The 26,984-nt window shown below is 40.3% G+C and overlaps 1 protein-coding gene across 2 annotated transcripts; it reads left to right on the top strand.

Moving 5' to 3' along the window:
- Positions 1-187: 187 nt before the first annotated feature.
- On the top strand, positions 188-26,783 carry zranb1b (zinc finger, RAN-binding domain containing 1b). Of its 2 annotated transcripts, none has more exons than XM_067610364.1 (10): positions 188-561; positions 1,837-2,903; positions 10,550-10,737; positions 13,349-13,502; positions 14,367-14,438; positions 17,381-17,579; positions 18,771-18,891; positions 19,341-19,470; positions 24,465-24,694; positions 24,878-26,783. In XM_067610364.1, the coding sequence occupies exons 2-10, from the start codon at positions 1,931-1,933 to the stop codon at positions 25,094-25,096; spliced, it is 2,286 nt and encodes a 761-aa protein (XP_067466465.1). In that variant the 5' UTR covers positions 188-561; positions 1,837-1,930; the 3' UTR covers positions 25,097-26,783. The 2 variants fall into 2 exon arrangements, with proteins under 2 accessions (XP_067466465.1, XP_067466466.1); XM_067610365.1 differs by lacking the exon at positions 188-561 and adding an exon at positions 1,354-1,719.
- Positions 26,784-26,984: the final 201 nt, after the last annotated feature.

Below are 26,984 nucleotides of genomic sequence, written 5' to 3'. Positions count from 1 at the left end.
TAACTAGCTGGGCATCCTCGACCAAAAGATAATAAATCATTTTAGACGGAGCTGCCGTTACTATTAATGTGTCATTTAGAGTCTGTTTTGCTTTGACGGAGCCTTTTAACAGTTGGAATGAGAGACGTAGAATCTGATTGGTCGATGTGAGGGGATACACAAAAATCAACCAATCACATTGGTTGGCAGACTCAGGTGGTAAATCCTGCTCCTGCCTCTGACTGTAACACGGCCCAGAGCTCTCTGCGCTCCCTCGTAGTGTATTTTATAGCCCTGCCTCGGTTGCTTCCCTTCCCCTGTGCCGCCATTAAAGCCGCTCAGCTCGGCGTTTGGAAATCGGGAAGAGGATAAAAATGATTTAAAGCGGCACCGCGGACAGCCGAGGGACGGGACTAGGGGGAGGGGGGGTTCTCGCTTTCTGGTAGTACATATGGACCTTCAACTTCCAACTAAAAGGCGCCCCAAAGAAGTAAATATGCGGCTAGTGTCGGCAAAGTAGGAGCTCCGTTTGTTTTGGTTGCAGTGGGGGAAACTGAGGAGTGTAAACACGGCAGAGCAAAGGTAAGAGGTTTTAACGGCTACCAACCGTCATTTAGAGTTTGGTAAAGGACCTCTCCAACGGTTACAAACAGTAAGAGGAGCAAAACATAATCCTATAATGTTAGCGAGCAGCCAGCTAGCTTGGCTGTAAATTTCTGGCTGGCAACCGATTATACGTATAGCCTAGTTGTCATGTAAGATAACAAACAGCTAGTTCGCTCCGTGTGTCTGTTAAGACGCGTTATAGATAGTAGTTTGTTTTGTAAAGAAGAAGTGATGTTAGCTGTAAATGCATGACATGACACTTGTCGAGCTCTCATTTGATCTAAACTCATCTTGTTTGCTTCTTTTCGTTTATTTTAAATGATTTTCTTGTCACAAGTTGAATTGTTTGACTTTAAAAAGCAGGCGAGTTTTTTGGTTAGTTTTACATGCATCTCTGCAGGGCATCGTGTCAAATGTGTTGAATTTCTCACGGTGTGTTGGTAAACTTGGAGGCGTGGTGTAAACACAGCACAATCAATTTCGTCTCCGAGCTGCCACCGTGAGATAAGCTGATGTTAACTTGTATGTTAGATGCTGTTAATCATGTTCAGACTGACATAACACGGACACATGTGGTTTGGATAATTTAGTTTCATATGTAGGTAATAGGCTTTGGGGCGAATTCAATTTCAGGGCATCAGTAAAGTGTCTTAACCAGTCACGCGCCTCCCTGCTGGGTGTCTGGTTTCATCTGTCCTTGTCTCTTGTTACCCTGCTCGGTTGTAGGGCACATTTGCCCGGTGTATATAACTTACTGTAGCCTATGTGTTTATAGCCAGTGCCGGGTTTTAATAGAAGCGCTGAGGTTCAGTGTTGCACTCAAAGGCTGCACTTTGCTTTGTGGGACTGTAAACATAACAGCCTTTGATTTTTTTTGCTACAAATTGCTGCCAGATCAAGAGCAAACAGCACTGTGGCAAGAACTGGCAAGTGTTTGAGAGTAAATGACCCAAGGGCTGAGTGGCACAGGTGGCTGTATTGAAACGTACTTTGTTTGGGTTGACTGTAACGGTGCATTATTGGAGAGATTTACCTCTAAAAATCTGGTACATTAAGTGCAATATCTGTTGTTTGTTAGAATGCAGAAACATTTCATGAAGTGTACACTTTGCATTATCTTTTGACCTTTCACAAGTGAGTTGTAGTTTCTCTCTTTTCATCACGTAGAGTAGTCAAGTTCAATATGTTTACTTGGCATGACATCAAGGTGTTTTGGTAAAATGCCCTGTCTTTTTTTTCTTTGTACCCCAGTGTACTGCTTGCTGTGTGATCTCCTTGAGAGTGGATCTGCCGAGCTGAGAGCCTCTCTGAACGGCAGGAAGCCTCCCTCAGTGGCGGTGCGACGATGACCGAGCTGGTTGCCAAGTGGGCCTGTGAATACTGCACATACGAGAACTGGCCGTCAGCCATCAAGTGCACCATGTGCCGCGCTCAGAGGCCCAGTGGGGGTGCCATCATTACTGAGGAGCCCTTCAAGAGCAGCCCTGCTCTGGATGCCAGTCTTCACCAGTGGGACCCTGCTGGCCTAAGCAACAGCCCATCCCAGGGGGGCTCCAGCTTACTTATTTGTCCAGACTCCAGTGCCCGACCCCGTGTCCGCATTGCTGATGTACCTGAGACAAGTAGCAAGTGGTCCTGCCACATGTGCACCTACCTGAACTGGCCTCGCGCCATCCGTTGCACGCAGTGCCTGTGCCAGAGGCAACAGGCTCAACAACAGCAGCATGTGCAACATGCAACCCATCAAGGACATCATACCCAGCAGCCACGCAGCCCTACAGAGTCACCCCAAACCTCAGGCTCTGGATGCCGCCCTGCTCCGTCAACCACCACTACAGACCCCTGTGAGGAATATAATGACCGTAACAGGCTCAACACTCATTCACAGCACTGGACCTGCACTGCCTGCACTTACGAGAACTGGTCCAAGGCACTCAAATGTGTCGTGTGCGACCACCCCAGGCCGAACAGCTTGCTAGCTGAACCCATCGAACTAGCATCAGAGCCTGAGAGCCAACAACCTTCTTCAAAACTTAACGAACAGGACAGGGACAACAGGAGGGGCGTTGTTGGGCATGTGGTTGGGCAAGGGGTAGTGGGTGTTGTAGGTGGGATGGGGGGTTGTAGCAGCAGCCAGAGGAGGTCTCCCCCGACCTTGAAACGGGAGTCAGAGGTGAACATGGACTTTCAGAGGATCGAAGTGGCATCAGGGGCTGGGATTGGGGGCAAAGAGGAGCTGGAGGTGGATTTCAAAAAACTGAAGCAGATTAAGAACAGGATGAGAAGGACTGATTGGCTGTTCCTCAATGCCTGTGTTGGTGAGTTTCCAGAATATATGATCTTATTGAAGTATGTTCAACCATCCCTTAATGTATTTTCTTGTTAGGAGATGGGCAATGAGTCAACTAAATGATGTAAGACAGGGGAACACTGTGAAATGGGTGACTGTGAAATGGGATTTCCCAGAATTTGTGTGAATGACTTATCTGCTTTTACGATCTGCAAGGTAATTATTTGCTATCCTGTTCACAAAGCCCAGTCCAGATGATTCTGATTTGCGTCCTACTGATGCTGATGTACTGTAAATGCTCAGAAATCCTCTGCAGTCAGCTTGTGTAAAACTTCCCTACACAAGCAGCAAGTGTCCTGCCACCCACACTGTAGACCGGTGAATGTGGAGTGGGAGGGAGGATGAACATTTTAAGAACTAGCGATTGGTTTTTTTCCCCCTCTCTCACACCGCTATCTCACTCTTTCTCCTGCCTTCGCCATGGCTACGTAGAGTTTGTTCTGCATGCCCACTCAGCCTCCCGTTCTTCTTCCATATCTGTCTCTTGGAGAAACAACTCGCTTGTGTTACACTGGCAGCACACATTTGACATCCACTCATGTGTTTGATATCACAGAGTTGTGCAGTTTTTTCAAGATGTTACATTCCTCAAAGCAAAGGAATCATCAGGTCTGAAGGTCGGAAAATAGACCCCTTTAGTTAGTGTGCTTCTGGTCTTATACTGGGTCTCTTACTGCATGTAAGATGGTGAATTCCCTCATGTCTGAGTGGCTTGTCCCCTTGGGGCCAAGTATTATCTGGTCAGAATGTCTGATGTGAGTGTGTGTGATTCCTTTTAACATATCCAAATATTAGATCTCTTTATCTGTTGGGAAATGTCCGTTTTTTTCCACCCTGTCCCTTGAAGTAAAATTAAATCCAAGCCCAAAATCAGTCTCTATTGGATACCCAGTTGATTACATGTACTTTAGAAATTTGTGCCCCAAATTCTGTCATAAAGTGCTCTCAAATAATCCTACAATTGAGCAAAACTACTCTTGTTCCTGAGATGACAGACATAAACATACATGACTTATTCACACATGCGTGTTTGTAAACAGTGGCCCCCAGTTTTCTGGAAGATGGCCTTGCTTCCTAAGGGACCCGCTGCAGTAAAAATAGCGTGACAAATACAGCCGAAGTCAAAAATAAATGTCTTGGGCAACAGAAATGACCTTCGCCCCGGTAGTGTAGATGACCCAACACTAACTCAACTGATGTTGCTTACATGTATGATGTTTGTGTGGACATTTGCATGTTGAACCAAGCATCTCTCCTCAAACCAGTGACAATACATTACCATCTTATCTTGATTATTAGCCAAAAACAGATTTGTGATTGTTCAGTTGTTTTCAGAGAAGTGGATTTTAAGATTTTGCTTTTGAAGGCCAACACTGACATAACATGTGCAAATTATCCTCCCTGTTGTGGAAAGGTTTCTTTCACAAACATTGGAATTAGGAGAGAGTGGTTTAATGTTATGCCGTCATCATTCCTGAAACCCGATGCTTGGGACTTGTAAGTTTGATGAGCCACAAGAAGCCCTTTTGCCTGGTTACTGAGGGGACTTTTTCTCTTTGTGTCCACTTGTTTGTGTTGGTCCAGGTTTATTGGTCCATTGTCTCCTAGTTAAAAAGACTTTTCATGACCAGGCTAAGGTGTGCTGAAAATGGCCTTTCCAGAGAGATACAGCAACCTGTAAAGAAAGACTTTGGCACTACTGAATGAATGTAATCAGCAAATAACAATGTTGCACGAATTAGCACGAATAATTAATTTTACCCAGTTTGATTACCTCATTGTTAGCATCTCCGGAAAAAAAGAGAAAATATCCTATTATGGAGAACATATTAATTGTTGTCAACACATCCAAAAATAGTGGTTTTACTATGCCTCCACGCCGGGGACAGCCGTGGCTGGAGGCGTTATGTTTTCGGGTTGTACATTTGTCCTTATATGTGTACGTACGTTCCATTCTCTCGTGAACACGATATCTCAGAAACGCCTTGAAAGAATTTCTTCAAATTTGGCACAAACGTCCACTTGGACTCAAGGATGAACTGATTAGATTTTGGTGGTCAAAAGTCAAGGTCACTGTGACCTTATTTCCATCCCATTCTCGTGAATGCAATATCTCAGGAACTCCTGAAGGGAATTTCATTACATCTTGCACAAATGTCCACTTGGACTCAAGGATGAACTGATTTTAGTGGTCAAAGGTCATGGTCACAGTGACATCACAAAACACATTTTTGGCTATAGCTCAAGAATTCATTTGCTAATTATGAAGTTTCACACAAATGTCTAATAAGATGAAATGATGAAGTGGTGACATTTTATATCCAAAAGGTCAAAGTTCATCTTCATTGTGACATTATAATGTTCTGCAAAAACACTTTCCTGGCCGTTGTTCAACGCCATAACTCAGGAACAGAAGGGAAGATTGTGATCTTATTTCACATTGGTCGGATACTGAATAGATGACCCTAATGTTGAGTGCCCACCGTGAAACTGTGGTGATTGTAAAGATCTTCTGTGCTGCCGGGTTGAAGATGTATCTGACGCATTCACGTTATAGAATTTGTAGCTTCTTTGCAGCAACATCCATATCTGAAGCATCGTCTGCTGTCATGGCTACAACCTTGTGTTCTATGAGAATCATTTTTATTGGCCAAGTATGTGAACACATACAAGGACAATACACTTAATGCCTTCTATTAAAATCCTTCAAAGTCTTCACTACTAATATTATATGAGTCTGGACAGAGGCATACAACCACGAGGTGGCATTTCTAGTTTAGATATCAATGGACTGGATCAAATCATATTTCCAGTCCAAATTTCAGTGGTGTATGTGTCCTTTCATTCTCCTAACTAACTCATATACTTATCATATGTGGTTGATAGATTGGGAAATGGCTAGGATAACATAGATAGCCAGATTGTCACTTGCACACTGAATACCTACATGCAGTTCAAAGCCTCCAGTCCTGACATAAGAATGTGAGAGGAAACAGGAGCATGGTCAAAGGAAACCCGTGTGAACACAAGGGGAATGTGCAAACTCTTAACAAACCTGTGTCCTACTTTCTGTGAGGTGACAGTACTAACTGGGGGTAGCCGATAAGGGGAAAGAATATCTTAATCATTTTAATGTTTACAATATATAGCTCTATATATAAATACATTCTAATACAGTCACTTAAATTGGACCTTTCTCAGTCAGAAGAGTCATTATTTAAACTCAACAGCCTTTAACAGGAATCATATTTCAAGTAAGGACAGTTTTCCTAAAGAGGTCTGTTTAAACTGGATCACTACAATTGAAAGTATACAGTTAACAAAGATTCTTCACACACAGTAGATAAAAATATAAAATGCAAGTATACACCACAAGTATGTATAAAATATTTAGTGCAAGAACTAAATAAAAATCAGTATTCACTAAGGTCTGTTTGCCTAAAATACTGTAAGCATGAGGCATTGTGTTAGAATATGATCACATATGTAGCAATACAGCAAACCTGGTCTCAATAAATTGTCTCATGATATTGGGGAAAAAAAACTATAAAACGTTGTATATACATGTATGGCTCCCTTAACTTCTCAGAAGTTTTTCTCTTTTATGACTTAGTGGTCTGTCTTGGTTGATAAAATCTGAGATGGTGTTGAGAAATGCAAGATGGAAAATTGTCAAAACAGTTTGAGAGCTCCAGCGGCAACGTGAACACATCTCCTTGAAGGAAAAGTCAGTAATGTAGTCTCTTAGTCTGTGTTGGGCCTGGTTGCTGTTCCCTCTCTTTACTGCAGCTGACAGCCTTGTTGAAGCGGATCTCCCTCTGCTTGCGGAGTAAAGTCAGATTTATATATTAATACCAGCAGGATGTCTGGCGTAATCTCAGGCTACTATAGACCTCTTCTATGGCAGACATGCTGATATAATATTGCAGGAAAAGCACAGGTGTAACTAAAGCCCCTTTTAGACATGCACCCCTTTACATTAATCTGATGGAAATTTAACATGTCGGTCTCATGTCTAATGGCATTAACCGTGGATCAGGAAGAAATCTCAGTAAGACAGCACACATAACACCAAAGCCCTACACTGCGTTTAAATGCAACCATTATAAAAGTTATGGGTGACTCCTGTTCTTTTCTTCCTATTATATTTTAAAATATCGGCAGGGGAAAATACCATAGTCTTCTTTTTTTTTATTCATTCGTGTTCCTGTAAATGGGGAAATCAGTAAAGATCATTTGGCATAAGAGAGCTCCTAAAAAAAGCTGTCTGTCAAATGGGGATTTGGACTGGGTTCACTGAATATACATCCATCTTACAAGTAATGAGGTGTCAGATTCAGCGCTCAGGCTTATTTTTCTTGAATCTGTAATCAGTTCAGCCAATAAGGTAAAATAATTCCACTCTTTTACAAGTTTCCTTGTCAGTATCTTGACAATCACTTCAAATATTTAAAAAAGAAATGGCTCCAAAGACTAACAGCGAACACATTTTCAGTCTCAGGAGAGCAGCTCCTTGTAAGACGAGCTTCGCTAACTTGTAGTGCTATATATCACAATATTATTAGTCTTTGGAGCTGTTTCTAAACAAACTACTGTCCCTATACTCTTTGGGGAGAAGGAACATGTCACCCAGTGCAGCGGTGTGGCTCGCTGACATGTTTTTAATAGTTTTTGGACAACAGAGGTCTACAGCACGGAGGAAAAAGATATATCAGGCTTTGGATACACACACAATACTTTTAAGAAAGATCAGTTCATGGTTGGTTTGGCTCTGCACATGAGATTTGTTGACAATAAGAACAAGACAAGGTCAAAAGCTAGTATATAGCTGGACTGTGTATGGTTAATGTGCGAAATTGTGACTAGTTTGTTGCAGGGATAGTCAGTGGTAGTGTCTGTAGTGTGAATTCCTGGATATTAGATGTTCATCTGCAATTTTCTGTAGTAGTCCCAGTTATATCTGTTAAAGCGTACTGAAGTAGTATATCACATGACATATATATGAAAATGCAGTTGCAAAAACAATACTTTCCACTCATATCTTGGGATGTGTGATTTGAAAGAGATCTTAATTTAATTTTGATTATAACTTTTCTAATTATCTGTTAACTCTCCCTGCTTTCATCTGTTTCTATCTGTGGATGTCTGTAAACATATGGTCTCATCTATATGTTTACGTAGGATTAGCATGCTAGGCTAACAGTCTGTCAGCAGTGTGACATTACATCTGCGCCATGATGTCTTTCAGAGCACACAGACAATGTAAACACACGTGTCACCTTTCCAGCACAGTGCTGTTAAACCGGAAACATTGCAATTACACCTTATTTTTAGACAGTCAACGGGCTACACACAGCATGGCACAGCTATGCTAATGATGCTAGCCATGCTAACTAGCTGCTAACCACTGTGCAGGCTGGTAAAATGGATCCATCATGTCTCTTTGTATCAGCGGGTTGGTGCTGCTGTCAGCGTTGGAGCCTCCGTGTGAGATGCTTTGGTCGGTAAATGTGTGTTTTTAAAACTTATTTCGGGACTGTAAACGCACCCTGAGGATGTAATAGAAACTGTTTGCGCCAATTCATTTTGAAAGAGCAACGGCCAATAAGGAAACTCCAACACTGGTCCAGCTGCACCAATGGTGTAACTTCATCACTCAGTCAGTCAGTCAGTGATGGAAAGACATTCAGGTTTATAGGGCTGGTCCGTGGCCGGTCCAGTTAAAAAAATAGAAAATTGCCAACCTATCCTTTAAGAGAGGAGAAGATGGGGATGTAGTTGGGAGCAAGAGGTAGTAAGCACTTGTTTCTGTAAGACAGTTTTAAATAATAACTGGAGTGGCCATGCTAAATTTGAAAGTTTTGGGCTACTGCTGAAAATTAGTTCTAGTCAATCACAGGTGGTTGTTCTTTTTCCTGTGATAGAAATCTATCAGATAACCCACGTTATTGAAAGAAAACAGCATGTACTCTGGAGGAAATAGACCAGCATCACTTAGCCTAATCTATCCTCCCTCATCAGTCTGTCTGTCTTTTACGTGTACACCTGTTTGTGTATTTGCACCTTTTGTGTTCTCTAAAGGATCTGTGAGTACAGTACTGACTGCAGGGCTACAGGCACACCCACACTAATGGAGTGTTCTGTGGAAAGTAGTTGTGATCCCTCTCTATCACACTGCGCTGCCATTGTGTAGTTTCTCTCTTCATCTCTCTCACAGCGCTAGCCAGCTCCACATGGCACAGCGAGTCCTTCCACCCACTCCATGTCTCTCTCGCTCTCTGTCTCACTCACACACAGATTATGCAGCTGAGCATTGTGTGTGGTCCTTTGACGTGAGAACAAAAGCTCAACAGTGTTTTAATACTGTCAAATGTGCGAGAGAATGCTACACAGGCTTTTAGTGTATATGCTAGAAATGGAAAGAGAGATTTTGTGAAGCCGTGTAGCATTGAAATCAAGTTACACTTTGTTCATTTGGTTTTATTTTATTCTGTCATAACAACACACATGTCTAAATAATTTATTGTCCTACAACAGCTGATAACTTTTCTTTTATCTCGCTAGTTTGATCCTCACGTTGAGCTGAGCACACAGCCATCCACATTTCATTGTTAGTCGACCTTTATCAGTGTGTGCTATTGCTTTGGTTTAGGGGCTGGACTAAAAATATCCACATCCTCTAACCTCCCAGGACAGTTCACACACACACACACACATATCACCTCACCTTTTTTCACTCCTTCTGATATTTACAACACAAAACGGACCAAAAATAATGTTGAACACTGAATGTGAATGAGTTCATGGGCAGGTAGTGTGTCTAAAGGGAAGGTTTAGTGATAGATTGTCTTTCTACTTGTGCCTGTGAAACATAATAACTTCAAAGCAAAATAGGCTGTAATGTGTTTTTCTTGTTTCTCCTAATGTTTGACTACCTTAGTAAGTTGGTCAGCAGTTGTTTGCCAGCTGGTGGTTGACATAAATGGCTTTGGTCATTTAGTAATGTTTGCACTTTGTGCCCCCAAAAAAGTCGAGTAAACACCTGCATCTGTTTGATCCAACACATTCTTCAGCCCTCATGCTAACATCTAAACCCAAAGATTAGAAGGCGGAAAAACTGACAGATTACTTTGTGGCCCCCTATTGTTTTTTTTCCCCTTGACTTCAAAGTCAGTGAAGTCTTGAAGCTGTTACAGCTGCCACAGAGATAAAGCACATTCTCATCTCTAATATTTTATAGTTTTTTTGTTCTGAGCACAGAATGTCCTCTGCACAAGGTTGTACTCCGGATAAGTAATTTTTGTATCTGTTGTGCTCAGTCATGACATGGTTTGTAACCACAGTGATCAGCATGTCAGCAGTGTATTGTATTATCATTTAAGCTACATCATAACAAAAAGTAAGTTTTGATTTCAAGTGCTGGTTTAAGAGCTTATGATGTATGACGAACTTGTGTTGACTTCAAATTGAACACAAAATGTACTTTAGTGCAAACTGTACACCGCTTAATTGGTTCTACTATGGTGAATGTCTGTTATCTTGTGAATGAAAAGTCCTAATTTAATTTGTTAAAGTTGTTTATTAATGTGACTTTTCCCTCTCTTTCTCTGAAAGGTGTGGTGGAAGGCGACCTGGCAGCTGTGGAGGCCTACAAGTCATCAGGAGGTGACATCGCGAGGCAGTTAACATCAGACGAGGTGCACCTATTGAATCGTCCCTCTGCGTTTGATGACGGCTTCACGCTTGTTCACCTCGCCATCCGCTTCCAGAGACAGGACATGCTGGCTGTGTTGCTCACTGAGGTCAGTGGAGACGACCGATAGATTGTTATATTTTCTCTCAGCATATAATGGACAGGAATCACCTGTCTGAGGTATGAGTCCTTCTGAAGTCTGATCCAGTTTACACTCACATGGATCTGCCATGTCGCTCAGAAAAAACATGTAGGTAGATCACAACTAACACTTAAAGGTTAAAAAGTTCTGTTTACATTCACTGCTAGTCACCAAAATTCATTGCGTGTATCTTTGTGATCTAAATGTGTTGAATCCATTTCCCTCCTCATGAAATATTTGGAAAACAGTTTTTTTTAAGTATTTTAATTCCTGCATTGTTTACATCCATGTTTACTGGCTTGCAGTCTTCTTGTTCTCTGCCTCTGTTGGTGCATTGCTGTGTTTTTCGGCACATTGCAGCCACCTGTAGATCAGTGGTATAGTGTGAAACGATTGTTAAGACTGTGTATCGTGTCACCCGCAAAACCACAAAATGAGGACCCACTCATAAAAAACTGCCCCATAGTGCTACTAGAGGTCAAAAACTCCACAGGGAACCTTTAACACAACATCACATCTAGCTGTTCCTGTTCCCGTTTCACCTGCTGTTATTCCACAATAATAACAGTAATAATAATTTACTGGAAGACATAAATTATATGAGACTTAACATGCAACTTCAAACAAAGCATACAGTGAAAAAGGCTGTAGCTTGAAAATGCCAACATCAAGAATAAAAGCAAAATCGGTGGCTCTAAGCTCCTGACAACAGAATTAAATCATAGTAATTTTATTTAAGAATATGAGCGTGTCTACATGGCCCGGTGTGAGTCATATGTGAACTCTGGATAAAAATTAGGAAACCAAAAACTGGATAATAGCAACCAGAGGATCTCTTGTGGATATTACACTTTGAATTACTGTATAATTGCAGCTGTACTTGGTTTTGTGTCAGAGATCATGCAGATTAGAGAGGGCGGGTGCACAGAGCATATAATAATATTACATCCTGGTCTATAATGCACCTTTCCTGTATCAGTAATTATTTTGTAATGTTAGTGATTTTTATATCCAGTATTGTGTTCCCTCCCTGACGTGTCTGCGAAACAAGAAGGCTCACTATTATCGTATGCGTGTCAGCAGTGTGCTCGTGCCTGAGGTTGTTTGCAGCTCCCTTCCCGTCAGCACTGTGATCCCAGATTATCTGTATACACACCTCTCCTCCCACACTCAGTCACTGTCCCAGTTTCTTTTCGGAGCGGGTCAGTGAGACACTGGCTCATGCCCCGAAAATGGTTCAAAGCTGACAACTGCTTTAACATCTCACACACGCTTTTCTTTCCTCCTCTTGTCCCGAAGGAAACTTAGACTGGATTAGTGGAAGTAAATTTGGCTCAAATCACAGAGTCACTTACGTAGAAACACAAAAAAGCAATAGCTTTTGTAAGTATTAATCTATGCCACATTGTTCTCAAAACTCAAAACCTTTCCCTCAGATGTCAGTCATGGTTGTGAGGGATTACTTTTCTGATGGCTTCTCAAAAATTGTTGTTAACTTGCAACACGTACCTCATCTGTGTGTTCTGATTTTGAGTCTTCCTCTCCCAATTTCTCTCTCTGTTGAAATCTGTGCCTTTTTTTAGCAATTTTACAGCCTCAGTTTCACTTCCAGGAAACATCCCTCAGGCGAAATAAATCCCCATGATGCCCAATCTGCATTATCCCCATGAATTTCTATAGGTGCTCTTCATACACCTGCCCCACTTTCTTACATGCAGTGATCCATCCTTTACCTCTGCTTCCACTGTCTTTTTGATGTAATGTTTTAGACATAGTGATTTCTTCACAGCTGAGTTCTTGAGCTTTATTTTTTGTGAATAAAACTTCAAATAATTTCTTAGACAGTGTTGCCAGATTGGGTGGTTTTCCACCTAATTGGGCTACTTTTTATTTAGTTGGGTGGGTAAAAATTTATTTCGGGCTGGTTGTGATAATCTTGACAGTTTCCACAGACAAAAAGATCCCTCCTCTCTAATCTGAGTGGATTGAGAGTGACAGTGCACCAAGTTCAGAAGGCTCATGCTGCATTCATGTAAAATTGGAGTCGTCATAATAATTAATTATTAAGTTTACAATATGTAAAAAGCATTCCCGAGTTACAACTGGGAAAATCAGATTTTTCTGAAAGCACAATATATTTGACTTGGCACTTAATAATACAAAAGTGCCTGAAAACCAAAAATATGGATTCCTCACATCAGCCAAAAAGTCAATATAATCAAACCCAAATTGAATTGATATGGTGATATATTGTCAATGCACAGCGTGTTAATCCTCACACGACCAACTTTGTGATCATACAACCGTAACTCACAAGTTGTCAACGTGGGAATCCATCCAATCGCTACCATCCATCCCAACTGACAGCATCAGCTCGACACACAATGACTGAAAACCAACATATAAACCTTTCCTAAAAGAAACTTAATAACCGGGCCACTTTTTATTTTTTTTGTGTGCGTGTGGTTACCTGTGTAATACAACCCTCTGCAATTGTTAGAAATGTCCTTGCTCAATCCTAAGCCTCTGTCTCGCCTCTGCCTCTGCTTCCTTCCCTTTGTCCTCCTCCTCTCTGCAGGTGTCCCAACAGGCAGCCAAGTGTATTCCGGCCATGGTGTGTCCTGAGCTAACAGAGCAGATCCGTCGTGAGGTTGCGGCCTCTCTTCACCAGCGCAAGGGAGACTTCACCTGTTATTTCCTCACCGACTTGGTGACCTTCACTCTGCCTGCAGGTCAGCACCTCCTCAGCAAACAAACAAGACAAAAAAAATAACCTCTTTGGTTGAGGTAAAGGGTTTAAAACAACAGGCTGTGCATTTATGAATTCATAACTATCATACAGTGAATTCCAAATGCTGAGTGTACTGTCTGTATTTTGTATTTAAGGGGAACTTGAACTCTGTAGCTGAAAAATTGTGTCTAGCAATCCCGTTCGACTTGCCAAGTGTGTGATAGAATGCTTGTTTTGTTTACTTGTGGTGTATGAAATTGCTTGTTGTTGGGATGCTAAGGGAACATAATGCTACAGTTGTCTGTTTCCAACTGCCAGAAGACGGAGGCCACCTCTGGCTCACTGTTTGAGTATTGTTCTTGTATACTGAGTATGCCAGCCCGCCAACTACACGTCTCTTGTTCATAATAAAGCTATATTTGGCATTTTTTTGCCAACAGCAAAGTTGCATGTATTTCAATGTTGTTTCTGTTGAATTTCACTGTATGGAATAGCTACTATGAATTAGTCTGTTGCTAGTAGCTAAGCTAAGGATTTTTGACCTTGGCTTCTGGCCACTATGGAAAGCCATTCTGTTCAGTTCCACAAAGTCAATGCATTCATTTATTTTAGCTAAAGAATAAGCTACTGTGTTGACAAGAGCTCTGAGCATGCAGAGAAAGCCAGTGGCTATTGTGGAAAGAACAAAACATGGTGGCTTGAGTTGAAATGAGCCACGGCAGAAACATTTTCTAGTTGGCCTTTTCAGTCATTCCAGTGTTCTAGTTAGTTTAAGTAGAGATTAATGCACTCATTAAATAAAATGAGATTCCTAGTAAGCTCTTTTGATTTCTGTCATTAATTATTTTTGGTTCTTTTGTTTCAGACATCGAGGACTTGCCCCCAGCCGTTCAGGAAAAACTGTTTGATGAGGTGCTGGACCGAGATGTACAAAAAGGTGAAGCGTTTACTTTCTCAATTTCATGACTTAGTATTGCACTGACAGATTGCATGCTTTGCTTACATATAAATGCAATTGCTTTGAGAGAAAGAGAAACCAGATCCAAGATGACTTTGATGGTCTGGCGCCTTGGCAAACAGAGGGAGCCCCCTCACATACTCTGTACTATAATGGGAAGGATGCCGAATACTGGCAGTGTTATATTACTTATTTTCCTTCTTGCCAACACGGTGTTGTGCCTGCCTGATTGTCACCCTGCCAGGCAGTCTGTCTTTATCGTGTGCACCAGTTGCGTCTGCCCTAATCAGCCTAATTGAGTTTTAGGGATTTCTCTGATCCCTACTGAATGATTGTACTTCCCCTCAGCCCACAAAAACATAAACACACTTGTGAAAGGCATCGCTCTTCTGCAACACTTCATTATCTGCTCTAGGCATATGTTTGGTCGTGTGTCCGATCAGCCTAATATTTTTTATACACATTTATGACTGTATGCTTAAGGACCTCTTGTACTTGCAGTGTACTTGAAAAACCTATCTGCAATGCATTTTATACTGCCATTGACTGCTGACTGCTCACTTCTCTTAACTGGCCTTTGGCCTTTGTCGTTACTCAAAAACTGAACCCTAGAAAAGTTTGGTCTCATCTTGAACTGGAGCATCTGCAGATAAATTCCATACCTGATATGTTATGATCCACTAAATTTACACACGACACGAGATGAGTAAATTGCTGTTTTTGTTAGCTTTGCTGCCATGTTGACTCTAAGGGAGCCAGGAGGGACAATTGAGAGAGATTTAACTCTTCTTTGTTTGGGAGGGGAGAGGGAGGTAGGGAGGGGTTTTATTTTGTATGGTGTGTTACCACAAAAATGTTCTAAGAAAATAACAATGTTTAAATTGAGAAGTTTGGACTTATCATTCTGTTTATTGTTTCCTTATTAAGTTTATACAGTTAGGTGAACCCAGGAGGATGCTCGGTTAAAATACCATTACACTAGTCTACTGTATGCATCTTAAAGGAAACTGAGACTATACATGTCCCCAGACACACCTGGTGGAGATCTGCACTTTACTGAGTGCACTCTTCTAGTTTTTTATGTGTCCTGCTAAGTTGTATACCCTATAATCAGACCAATATGTCCAAGATTAGGCAAAGAAGTGTAAAGAGGAGCCCTTAGGTTACCTTCAGGATCCTCTCTGGGTGTGCTTGCTTGCATTTTAGTGATCACTTTTGGCAAAATAAATAATTTTTGGAATGTCCATGTGAACAGAAAACAGTCTTCTTTTTCAGGTTGAGGGATTAAGAGAAGACCAATTAAGACAGGTTTAAACCTGATTATCTGGCTCGTAAACCCCTCACTGAATGTCTTATGGGTGCATGGCGTGTGTATGCATTTGTAGGACAAAACCCAGGACAGAATAGGGTGGGGGTTTTGTGTATAGGGTGGGGGTTGGTTTTTGTTTGTTTGTTTGTTTGTTTGTTTTTTCTTATTATTATGTGTCTTGACTGTCTTTTTGTTGTTTGTTCTGTCATGAGCACACTGAGGCAAATTCATAACAACTAAGTTGTGCCAATCAAGTATTGAATCTTGAATATTGAGTCAGAACAAGTATCAGTGTAGCAATGTAGTGTAATAAAAGGAAAGATCATTGCCAGAAGCTGTGTGTAGTCGTGTCCAGAATAATCCTACTCTGATTTAAACTGAACAAAACCATATTGGTCGTGTCATGTTGTTGTTGGCGTCATAAACTAAAAAGCACAACTACTAAATAAATTTAGTTTCCACAGCTAAACAAAAGGCCATTTGTAAAGTTAAAACACATGTGCACACTCAGAAAAGACTGTGCTTTCCCTCTATAGCGCTTGTTGTCACACCGCAGTGCCAGTCCACATGCTCCACTCACCCCCTCACATCCCCCTACTGATTATGGTCCATAATCAGAAGAAATCTTATTACGGACCACGTACACAGGTGTCATCAGTAACAGTGCAAGCAGTCATTTTCTGCTGAACGGCACTGAAAACTGCAAGGTCAAAGCATTCAGTCATCACAGACTGTCACTAAAATTCAAAAACATGTCTTGTTTGGTGTCTGGCTGTGAGTGGCTGGATGCATAATGCAATAAAAATGTTAAAACTGTTTTGTCTTTCCAACTATAAACACCAACGTAGCTTGAAGACACCAGACATCACAAGGCAAAGTAGTGAGCTAAGCATGATATTTTTATAATTCACCAAAAAAGCAACAACTATTGAAGCCTTCACATTCTGTTATAAATATTTTGATTTCACAGCACTTGAATAGTTCTGTTTATTTCGCTTGAGAGGTTTCAGTATTCTTTGTTTTTCTCTGGGCTCTTCTCACTGGTTAGAAGTGGGTGGAGCTTATTTGGAAATCTGTGATGTCACATATCTCCATGCACCAATCAAGATATAACAACATCTGATGCCAGTTGTGGCTGTTTGCTTATATTATCAGTCCTGATTAAGCAGAGATTTTAGTGTTTAACTATTAATAACTACAGATGTTTTTTTCCTAATTTTAAATGTGATTTTTACTCATTTTGTCACAACTTTTTAATGTTACAGAAAAATACATAGATTTGAAACCAAGTTTTCATGCTCTTCAATGCCTTATCTGAGTTTCATAGCCTTACTTCTCACTGTTTGTGGTGTACATGCAGTCCCATGGAGACACTGTTATGCCACATCTATTTTGACAGGTGTGAGTAGCCATTACCACCCTCCTAAACACTCCTTTCAAATGCCATCACCTGTCTTGCAACTTGGAGAAAGCAGTATAGCTTTCTCACAACCCTCACTGTTGCATTTCTCAGGACAACATGTTCTCTTTGACATCAAGTACTTAGTGCCACTGAAACATGAAGGTTATGCAGAGAGACGTAAGACTCAACTTTCCCTCCTCTCTTGTTCAGAACTCGAGGAGGAGTCTCCCATCATAAACTGGTCCCTGGAGCTCGGGACGAGGTTGGACAGCCGGCTGTATGCCCTGTGGAACCGGACGGCCGGGGACTGTCTGCTGGACTCTGTGCTGCAGGCTACATGGGGCATTTACGACAAGGACTCGGTGCTGCGCAAGACCCTCCATGACAGCCTGCACGACTGCTCTCACTGGTGAGGCCTGCGGGCTCGGGACTAGGATTACAAGATTACAGTTTTATAGCGATTTAAAACACAGCCCCTTGACATTAAAACAAGCTGATTGGTATGTAGCTTCAGGCATGTTTAAAGGTGTATAGCTGAATGACATTAGATCAACGGTACACAAATATTGTGTGTAATTTCAGCATGTGTTGTTGAGTCTAGCGGGCCTGCATGCTGCTGTTAAGGAGAATGATTTTAATGTATTTAATTTGAGCAAATAGGGTGAATATACTCAATGTATTTTTACACATAGAGCAGATTAAATGACTTGAACAGGTGTGTTTTTACAATAACAATACAATATATGATTATTGCTGCATTAGGCTCCTATAATAAAACATCCATGTCTCATCCGTGTTTATCCATACACTTTAGGCATTTAGCTGACACTGTCTTACACAGAAATGTTTTCTAAAAGTGAGCTGGTGAAGTTTAATGTCAAGTTCAAGGACACATAAACAGCTGAAAATTGACTTTCAACAGTCCCACATCGTGTTTGCTCAACATTGCATGACTATGTTAGAATTTGGGACATGTGGTTTAGAGGTTGGGATATGGTGCCAGATGCCAAAGTTGGATTTGCAGACTCATACATAGATCTGACTCTTTGATTTGGAAATGAGAGGTTTTGACTAGAGCTTTAGGCTAGTTTGAGAAGGCAAAAATTTTTTAGAGGAGCTTAACAAACTCTTCCTGTAGTTTAAAATTGGGAACACTGAAACAAATGAAGGCCAGAGGCTGATTCTACTTGTACATAACAGTCTGGTTTGATATCTATTCCCAAGAAACTGTGGCTTTTTCAGTGAGAAAATGACAAAATAAATTTGCCCTTCCTGCCTTTCTTTGACAGTCATTAGTGAAGAGGCAGACATGAAACAAGATCAGAGAGGTATGACATGCAAAAAAAAAAGGTCCCTGGTTAGAATTGAACCAGGGATGTTGCAATTATGTGGCATGCGTAGTAACCATTCGGCTACTGAGGTGCCCCAGAAAATTACTATTTAGATGCAATGAGTAATTGCCGTTCAACCGAAAACCGCATCAGAGATGGAGGAAAGCAGAGAATAGCAGCCACACGTCTTCCTGCACAGCAAGGTCAAATAATGTCATAAACAAATCTCTTTGTGTGTGTGTGTGTGTGTGTGTGTGTATGGTCTGCAGGTTTTACACACGCTGGAAGGAGTGGGAGTCGTGGTATTCCCAAAGTTTCGGCCTGCACTTTTCACTGCGGGAGGAACAGTGGCAGGAAGACTGGGCTTTCATTCTCTCGCTGGCAAGTCAGGTATGTTCACATGCACACATAAACACACACACACACACATTAATATGGAGGGCAGGAGCTTGTTGTCAACACTGTAATGTGCTTAAAATGTGACACACTAATGATGTCTGAATTATGCAAGAAGCTTTACTCCTCTTATCACAGTATGCTTAATCTGTAATGCTCTTTGAAAGTGCATCCTGTCTGTCATCAGCATTTCTCTGCTTCTCTCTGCTCGGTGTGACCTCACAGACTAAGTATTTGGGCGGGTTGTTATTATATCTGTCATTGTATCTGGGCGTGAAAGCACAGTAATTGTGTGTGTTTTTAATGGTTTGAGACTTGAAGTATGCTGGGTTTACTTGGCAGAGGAAGTGTATTTACAGTACTCAAAAATTCTTGCTTTGTAGTTTCACTGGCCGCAGATTTCTAACTGCTTTTCCCCCTTTGTGTTGTGTTTTCTTTTACAGCCGGGATCCAGCTTGGAACAGACCCACATTTTCGTTCTTGCACACATACTTCGTAGGCCAATCATCGTCTACGGAGTGAAGTATTACAAAAGTTTCCGTGGGGAGACACTTGGGTACACCCGTTTTCAAGGTGAGCAGTTTTTGTCCGGTGTTGTTCTGGTCAAATATCATTAAAAGTCAAGTTTAGCTCCGTTCTAGTGGGCGTAGAAGGACTAGACTTCCTTTGTGAAATAGCTGCAGCCTACATGTGTCTGCATAGCTCACATAGCTGACATAACTGCCCCTCTGATCTGTCAGTAAATTAATATTCACGACATGTATCAGTCTAGCGTCTTTCATTTGACTCAAAATAACATAAACAACATAACCAAACTGCTGAAGGAGCTCATTCAGGAGTGTATTGTGGTGCAGGGAAACGTTCAACACACATCCAGATACATTTGAACACATGTAACCCATCAGAACACCCCCCCCCCTACCGAGTCAAACAATCCCGTGAGCGTGGAGAGTGGGGTCCACCTTGGCGAGCAGTAAAAACAGTCTGGCTTTAATTTGCCTGTTGACTAATGCTGTACAGGGGATGATGAAAGTGCTCTGTAAGGGCCGGCTGCTTGTGGTAAAGCCTTCCTGATGGAACAGTGATTTACTGTTGCCAGGAGCCAGTGTAAAACACAGAGAGAGAGAGACATGCATATGGGCGCCTATAGGGAGGGGAGGGGAGCTCAGTTAAAGCGGTGACCAAGTGAACCCAGTAAAAACACGGTGGTTACTGGGACAAAGAGTAGCTAAACAGAGGCGGCTCAGAAGTGGTGTCAGTTACAGTGGTGTTCATAAAGTGTGAGAGCTGCTTTGTGTATTACAGAACAGAAGAAACACGAGACACTAAACCAGTATCTCACTCTGTAGGTATCTTTGACAACGTGTTACGACATTTCCAGCGCAGGAATGTAACTAAGTACATTTACCGTACTGCACTGAAGATTTCTCCATGACATTTGAGAGGAAAATGTTGTATATTTTACTCCACTTATTTGACAGCTATAGTTCATATTTATTTTTCACATGCTTCTTTCATGTTTACACATCAGTAATAATAATAACCCTACAATATGATTTATATTCTGTTACATAACAAGTACTTTACCTTTGATAGGATAAGTAGATTTTGTCTAATACTTCTATACTTTTACCTATGTAAGATTTTGAATGCAGGACTTTTACCCGTGTTTTTACATTACGGTGTTGCTATGTTTACTAAAGTAAACGATACAAATACTTCCTCCATCACCGGACATTTCTTATATTCTTTTATTCCAAATATTTTTATTGAGCCAAAGAAGCTTGCACATACAGTATATTGTTGTATCAGTGCTCATTTTCATTTATATGAAAGAATTATAAAATTATATTAACATATTTCCACAGATATGAAACAGATGACATGAAGGGTGTAAGATTGTATTTTGAGATTTGGAAGAGTATCAAAAATAAACAAAATAAAAGAAATGAATCAGTTGAATAAAAATAGACAAAGATATAATAAATGTGTATGTACTAAACGAAAGAGACATAAAACAAATCTAAATCTAAGAATAGGAATATAACTCACATAAGGCGGTCTAGGAAAATTAATGTCCCACCTGTATCTTCCCCCTTAGTCTTCTTAATATTCCCAAACTGCTCCTGTTTCCCTGTCCTCTACCCTTCTCTCACTCATTTACTTATTAAATCAAATATGAAACAGTGTATTATATTATGGGAGTCTGCCCTTTTATGACATATCTTATCCTTTTCCAGTGTAATGTTCTGATTAGATCTCATAGCCACATTTTGGAGGAAGGAACCATTGTTTCTTTCCATGACATAAGTAGTACAAGTAGTATTTTCTTTTGCTGTGATGAAGCAAAGAGAAGAATTGCTGTTCGGCTGTGGAGAGTCTCCTTAATGCTTCAGATACGCCCAGAATAATCAATTCAGTTCTGGTTCTAATGGAATATTGATGATTTCTGAGATGTTGTTGAAGAAACATCAAAAAGATGTAACTTTGGGGCAGAATACAAAGCTATTAAAAGGGGTTGCTTCTGAGGAATGACATTTATCATACATGGGTGGATATATGCTGTGTATTTTACCTTGGAGTAATGGAGTTTATGTAATATTTTACATTGTATAAGAGGGTGTCTGGCGTTATTTGAACATTTGTGTATGTGTTTTGAGACTTTCTTCCCTCATGTCATCTGGTATTTGAAAACCTATTCCTGTTTTCCCAACTGGTTTTAAAACTTTCAGGAGATGGAGATGTTATTGATAGCAGGGTGTCATATAGGTAGGAGACGAAATTGTCTTGATATGACGACGTTTTAAGACAATTGTCTATTTTTAATTGTCTTTCAATTTCAAATCCTGTTAAATCTTTTCATATGTAATCTCTAATTTGTAAATATCTGAAAAAGTTGCTGTTTGTGAGATTAAATTTCCTTTGTAGTCATGTGAATTTGGCAAATGTACCCTCAATATATAATGTAGATATTTCTCACTATGGATTCCTGAGTCACTCCATGTGCAGAAGATTTGATCTAAATTGGATGGGATGAATGTGGGATTTTTTGTGATTGGTAGAGCAAATAGGTTTAGGACTGAAATTACAGGTTTAAGACAGAAATGGGATTTAATTTGTTTGGTTATGTATGATAGGATTATAATAGTAGATTTATTCATCAATCAGAGTGGGAGCTAGGAGTATAGCACCTATGGAATAGGGATAACAATCTTCTTCTATTTTTAACCAGTCAGGTGGAGAGATGGAAGTATTTCACCAGAAAGCAAAGGACTTAATGGCAGAAACTCAGTAGTATAGCAGGAAATAAGATGAAATGTTTTCTACTTATCCTATGAGTTCACTTATTTTAGGAAGATTACATTTAGTAAGAAATTCATTCATAACTGAAGATTCTGTGGTGCTCTTCGATATGTATAAACTAGATTAAACCCCATCATTTATGTCTCTGGTCTTTGTCAATGTGGTTCCATTGTTACTCTTAATCTTATGTATCATTCAGTCATTCTCTATTTTCCTAAATTGTCATACTAGTAGGTGTGTACTTCTCTCTGAATTCCAAGTATTATTATTTTCCTCTCTTGCAGCTTTGAATGATATCACACAGTGCTTCAAAAAGGCTTTAAAGGCCTCCCATAAAGTGAAAGGAGTGGTCTCTGAGGTATCATCTGTTTCAAAATAGGTTAATTTGGGCCTTGAAATATTCCCAGAACTCATTTTCAGCTAACAATTGTGGGTTTAACCTCCAGGTCCCACATGGTGTAGTTAATATCTTCTAAGGGGGCTGTGGTCTCAAACCTCAACCCTTCACAACAAATTTTACATTTAACATTTGTTGTGAGAGGTATCAATTTTGCATCCACTAAGAAATAATCAATTCCACTATATGAATTATGTACTGAGGAGTAGAAGGAATAATCTCCGCTGGAAGGTTTCATAGTCCAGCATACATCTGAAATATTTGTATTTTTTAAGTTAAATTCAGTTATTTCTTGGGATTCTTTTGGTAGAGGATCTGTCGAGATATGGATCTAGTGTAGTGATAAAATCTCCTTTTATCAAGTTTGTTTGAGATATATCTGGTTTTAATGCAAAGGTGTTTTTGTTTTTTTAATTAAGGGTTTCTATATTTGAGGTATATAAATTTACTAGGGTCATAGTAGTATTATGTATTTCTCCTACTACAACAAGGTATCGTCCCTTCTTGTCAACAATTGTTTCTTTTTGTGGGTGACAGATATTCATTCTCCTATTAGACTGCTATAGCTCTTGTTTTTGTGGAAAAAGTTGAGTGATACATTTCCTTTATCCATCTTGTTCTGAGCCTGATGTGGGTCATTTTTCAAGTGTGTTTCCGGTAGAAACATTATGACTTTAATGATTTCAAATGGGCCAGAACTTTGCCTCTTTTGACTGGACTATTAATTCCACTTGTATTCCAACTCATGAATGTTAAACCTCTCTTTCCATCTCGAGATCGATCACTTGCACTGTTTTGCATCTGTATTGTTTGCCGTATAGAATATTTTCACTGTTCTGAACCAAATCAGTTTCTGAGTGAGTGAACCTGCCAACCCAACCCGTCCCTCCCCCGACAGACCTCCCACTTCCTGCGTTTAAAAATAATAACAATAAAATTAACAGCAATAACAAAAGTAATATCTCTAGCCAGTACTATAATATGTCCTGTGTGAGCTCACTATGGGAAGAAACAAAATAAAACTGACTTTAAGTAGCTTTTTTATTATATTCTTTCATTTTTCCCTCAGACCTATCCAATCAAATCAAATTCATAAGAAGGTTCTTCTTCTTTGTTTTTTTCTCTTGACAATTTTGGCCCAAATTTTCCTTTCTATCTTTCATTCACTTCATGTCACAATGCAAGAATATGTGCATAAGAAACAAAATCTAAATGAAGGGAAAAAACAAAAAGATTAATATTAAGTTATTATTTAAATAAGTTTTGTCCAAAAGGGAGGTAACAACAGTATCACCTTTTTCCCTTGAACTAAGCTTCAAAAACACCCGCAGTTATAAATAGTGTCAGTAATGTATCATATAGTATTACACTCTGTTCTCTCTGTGAGTTTGTTTTATTACACGTAACTGGAAAGAGTAAAAATTTCTGAAAACAGGAGAGAACGCTGAATCTATTTAGAGAGAAGTGCTAATTAATAAATGAATGAGATATTTTTCGTGTGTATTATTCATGCAGTACTTATAACTGTTGAAATCATTTTCATTGAGTCGGACATGCAACTGTGAAGCCAAATATCTGTGAAGAATATTTACATTTTACATTGTTTTAGATGTAAAATATGGTTAAAAAAGTGGTCAGTCACACTTTATATGACTAGTTTCCTATTTGTTAAATAGATATATACCTCTACGTCTACACAACACATTAAAACTGGTTTTAAACAGCAGTAACGCTCAAACAGTATGTTGTACAGCAAAGATGATACATATTCTTACATGGCTGAACATCTACAAAGGGCGTTTCTGCTCTGCTTTGTTTATATTTTCTATATAAAGACGTTCTGTAATCTTCTGGTGTCTCTCTGCAGGTGTGTACTTGCCCCTTCTGTGGGAGCAGAGTTTCTGCTGGAAGAGTCCCATCGCTCTCGGCTACACGCGGGGCCACTTCTCAGCGCTGGTGGCCATGGAGAACGACGGCTTCGACAATCGCGGCGCAGGCGCCAACCTCAACACAGACGATGACGTCACAGTCACGTTCCTGCCGCTGGTCGACAGCGAGAGGAAGCTGCTTCACATTCACTTCCTCTCGGCACAGGAAGTAAGAACCTCCCGCCCTCCGCCCCACTGCATCAATAGATTGTCTTTTTTAATTTTGCTGTTCATTGATGTGTTTATTGTTATTATAATGAAACAGACACCAGTTTTAAAAATACTGTCCTGACTTTAGACTGGTTACGTGGCTCCCTCTGATGGTCGTTTATTCCCCCCCCCTGTCCTTCAGATGGGTAATGAAGAGCAACAAGAGAAGCTGCTGCGGGAGTGGTTGGACTGCTGTGTGACGGAAGGCGGGGTCCTGGTGGCTCTTCAGAAGAGCTCCCGCCGCCGCAACCACCCGCTTGTCACCCAGATGGTGGAGAAGTGGCTGGACGGTTACCGGCAGATCCGCCCCTGCGCCTCTTTGTCTGACGGCGAAGAGGAGGAAGACGACGACGACGAGTGACAAAACTGAAGCGGGGGGCGGAAGGCGGTCTTACAGGTGGCCTCCACACACCCCCCCTCTCTCTCTCTCCTACAGTTTTCCTTTGTTTTTGTTTTTGTTTTTCCTTTCCTGACACGGACAAACTGTGAAAGCCTTCAGGAGAGGACGGGGAACCACGAGCCCCCACCCACCTTCCACCTCTGGACAGAAAGACATTTTGCAACCCTCCGAGCACACGCAGGCACTCTTACATACACTTAAAAACCACATTCAACACTTAACTCAGACGTAACCTGAGACTGACGTACTCCACTGCTGCAAAACAACAGATCTGGGGAGACAATAAAGGTTTACGAATGCAAACTACCTTTTGACTTGTTTTGATTTTCAAATGTAAAGGAAAAAAGGAATCTTTATCCATAGATGTAAATGCATGTGGTTGTTTAAAAAAATAAGAGTATAAGGAAATACAGTATACCAGCATTGATTCAAATCAACACTTTATATCTGTTCAGTATGGGCACTGACAAAAAGCACATTTCCAAATTGATCTTTTTGATGTTTTTTCCAGTTGTAAAGGAGTTAGCATTTTGTTTTTGAATGGGCAGGGACAAAGCCAATATCATTATCTTTAGAAAGCCAGAGATTGTGTAATAACAAATGACTTTAATCCTTATTACTAAGCACTGCACATTTATTAAAACATTTCTATATAAATATCATTGCTTGAATTAAAGGTCATATATGAAGCTCTTGAAAAGGGAGATGTTCCCTTTTACAAGTTAAATCTACACTCACTACGGTTTAGCACACAAACATTTATGTTGGATCTTTGGTTTACCTTTTTTCAGACTGATTGAACTGAGAACTTGTGTGTGTGTGTGTGTGTGTGTGTGTGTGTTTTTCTCTGAACTTACTCTACATATTTATTGTTTGGAAACTTATTTGAGCTAATAAGAGCTTTCTGTATATTTTTTCTCTCCTTTTTTTGTGGTTTTTGTTAATTATTCTCTCAATCTTGATGAAGACATGTTGCACAGAAACACTGTTGCTGTGAGGAAAGAACCAACCATGACCATCAGTGGAAAAGTTTACTTATGTTGTTGCGTGCGATTTAGTACCTCATCTGGATGCCTAAAACCTGGTGCTTTTTTTGGGCAGTGAGACACATTCAAAGTCATGACATGAACCGCGAGCTACACTTGTCTCATTGTTATTTCCCGCTTCCTTTTGTCCCTTTTATTCCTTATAGCATACGTTGTTAAGGTCACCCTCACGGTACACGTCAATTCACCTCCTCTGTAACGCCTCTTTGTTGTCATTCTGTGAAACCCATCTTTAATTTTTTTGATTAAGGTCGTTGTGAGAGACTGCAACATTATAAAACCAAAGCTGACTGAAAAAAAAAGAAGAAAAAAAACACAAGTTGTTGTTACTTTTTTTTTTTTTTTTTTTGCCGTGAATGTTTGCATTTTTGTTTTGTTTTTTTCCTTGCCATTGCGTACTGTAACCCCTTTCGTGTTTCATTCAAGTCATACACGTTTTGAGCATCACCCTGTATGTTGCTTTGTATTTATGCAATAGTTGCAGTTGTGACTATGATGGTTTGTGGATTTAGGCCTGACTTCACTATACAGAGTGTAACGCAAAGAACAGGCAAAATAAGGAAAAAAAAATAAAGGAAAACCTTTTTGAATGTCCAACTAAACTGTTTCCTGTCTGATATTCCTCAGCTGCCAACAATGTTTCATGTACCAAAGATAATTCTGTGATTTTACAAGTTTTGCACTACACTTGTGTCTTTTAATATGACTGTTACTTTCACAGAAAGAGACTTTATACAGTATATAAAGTTTCTAACTTCACAATGTGCTCCTTGATTTCTAGCACCCTCTAGTGGATATAAATA

Source organism: Thunnus thynnus, chromosome 14, assembly GCF_963924715.1.
Source record: "Thunnus thynnus chromosome 14, fThuThy2.1, whole genome shotgun sequence".
In the NCBI taxonomy this organism is placed as follows: Eukaryota; Metazoa; Chordata; class Actinopteri; order Scombriformes; family Scombridae; genus Thunnus; species Thunnus thynnus.
This window is presented reverse-complemented; position numbering and strand designations above follow the sequence as displayed.